Here is a 1240-nt window from a genome sequence, read left to right as displayed (position 1 = left end):
GATGGAACATGTTAAAAACAAATTGTATAGAATGTCCTTGTAAAATGGCAAGCGTCTGATGTGAGGGTGCATGTTCTGCGAAGGCAAACACACAATACTCATACATATCTATATCTTCTCCATTCGCAAGCTATAATAAAATTTTACCATTTCTCTGTGGAAAGGCAATCATATACAGGGATGTCGTACAACGGACTAAAATATTCAGAATGTACTTCTATCAGTATACTGACTTAGTAAAATCTGGTTCGACTCTTTCAACTTTGCAGGATGAATATAAACATTTCAATCCGTAACAAGGACAAAGCATTACAATGGTACACCCACTTGATTTGCGACACTCGCGGTGTTATAGATCGCATACTGAAGATCGTTCCCTCCTGGTCCTGTAGCAGAGTCGACGAGCTTGAGATGAAGACCCTGATCGCTGATCGCAGTCGAGCTCAACTGCTGAGCTTCCTGTTTAAAATTCACCATGTAGAACTTGCGGTTTTCTTGGAAACTGTTGGGGAAGAGAGCATTTAGCCTCTATTTTTTTAATTTTCAGCATTATAATAATATATCTTTACTTCCTTCTCATTGTGTACGATATGCAGATATTTGACTGCTTTCTTGAATTAGGATGAGGGAATGCAGAAAGGAAGTGAAAAACATAATGCACTAAGGAGAAATCTAGGACCCCCTATCTAATGAAAGAGTACACAAGCGAATCTAGATCATGGGGGGGGGGTGTTCAAATCTTGGCAATGATTATGGTTGGAAGATTTTGAAGCCTGGATTATATGATTAGAAACTCCCTGGCTTAAACAAAAGTCCCTGAAGATTGAGGACCTGACAGGAAACTAGATCCTGAAAATAAGGTAGACCTTCCTTACCGGGAAAGTATACCCTACGGACCAGTGGCTATCAACCTGTATTGCCACTCCCCTCCAAATGTGGCATGTAATATTTTTGCAGATGTGTACTGACCTTTTAAGTTACTGTCAAGATTTATAGGTGATGAGGAAAAAATGGCGTGTCTCTCAATCGTCCCACGAAATTTGCAGTGGATTTCCCGGTCCGGTTTCCTATTAATAAGTATTTTTTTCTACAATTAACCGTAATTGCGCCTTCTCGGGAGTATAACAAGTGCTTACTTGTGTAATAAATTCGTGCTTGTGCAGTAAACGGTTAGTGTGTCATAGATGTATAGGATATATATTTAAGTGTGTCGCTATCTCTAAGCTTGAGAACCATTGCT

The 1240-nt window shown here is 39.5% G+C and overlaps 1 protein-coding gene across 1 annotated transcript in view; it reads right to left on the bottom strand.

Annotated features, from left to right (window-relative positions):
- Positions 1–1240, bottom strand: part of LOC119591188 (cartilage oligomeric matrix protein-like) — a 5889-nt gene that overhangs the window by 2977 nt on the left and 1672 nt on the right. The window contains exon 3 of the mRNA XM_037939900.1: positions 328–502. Within this exon, the coding sequence (XP_037795828.1) occupies positions 328–502 (175 nt within the window). The remainder of the gene's footprint in view (positions 1–327; positions 503–1240) is intronic.

The sequence above is a fragment of the Penaeus monodon genome, chromosome 28 (genome assembly GCF_015228065.2).
Source record: "Penaeus monodon isolate SGIC_2016 chromosome 28, NSTDA_Pmon_1, whole genome shotgun sequence".
NCBI classification, from domain to species: Eukaryota; Metazoa; Arthropoda; class Malacostraca; order Decapoda; family Penaeidae; genus Penaeus; species Penaeus monodon.
This window is presented reverse-complemented; position numbering and strand designations above follow the sequence as displayed.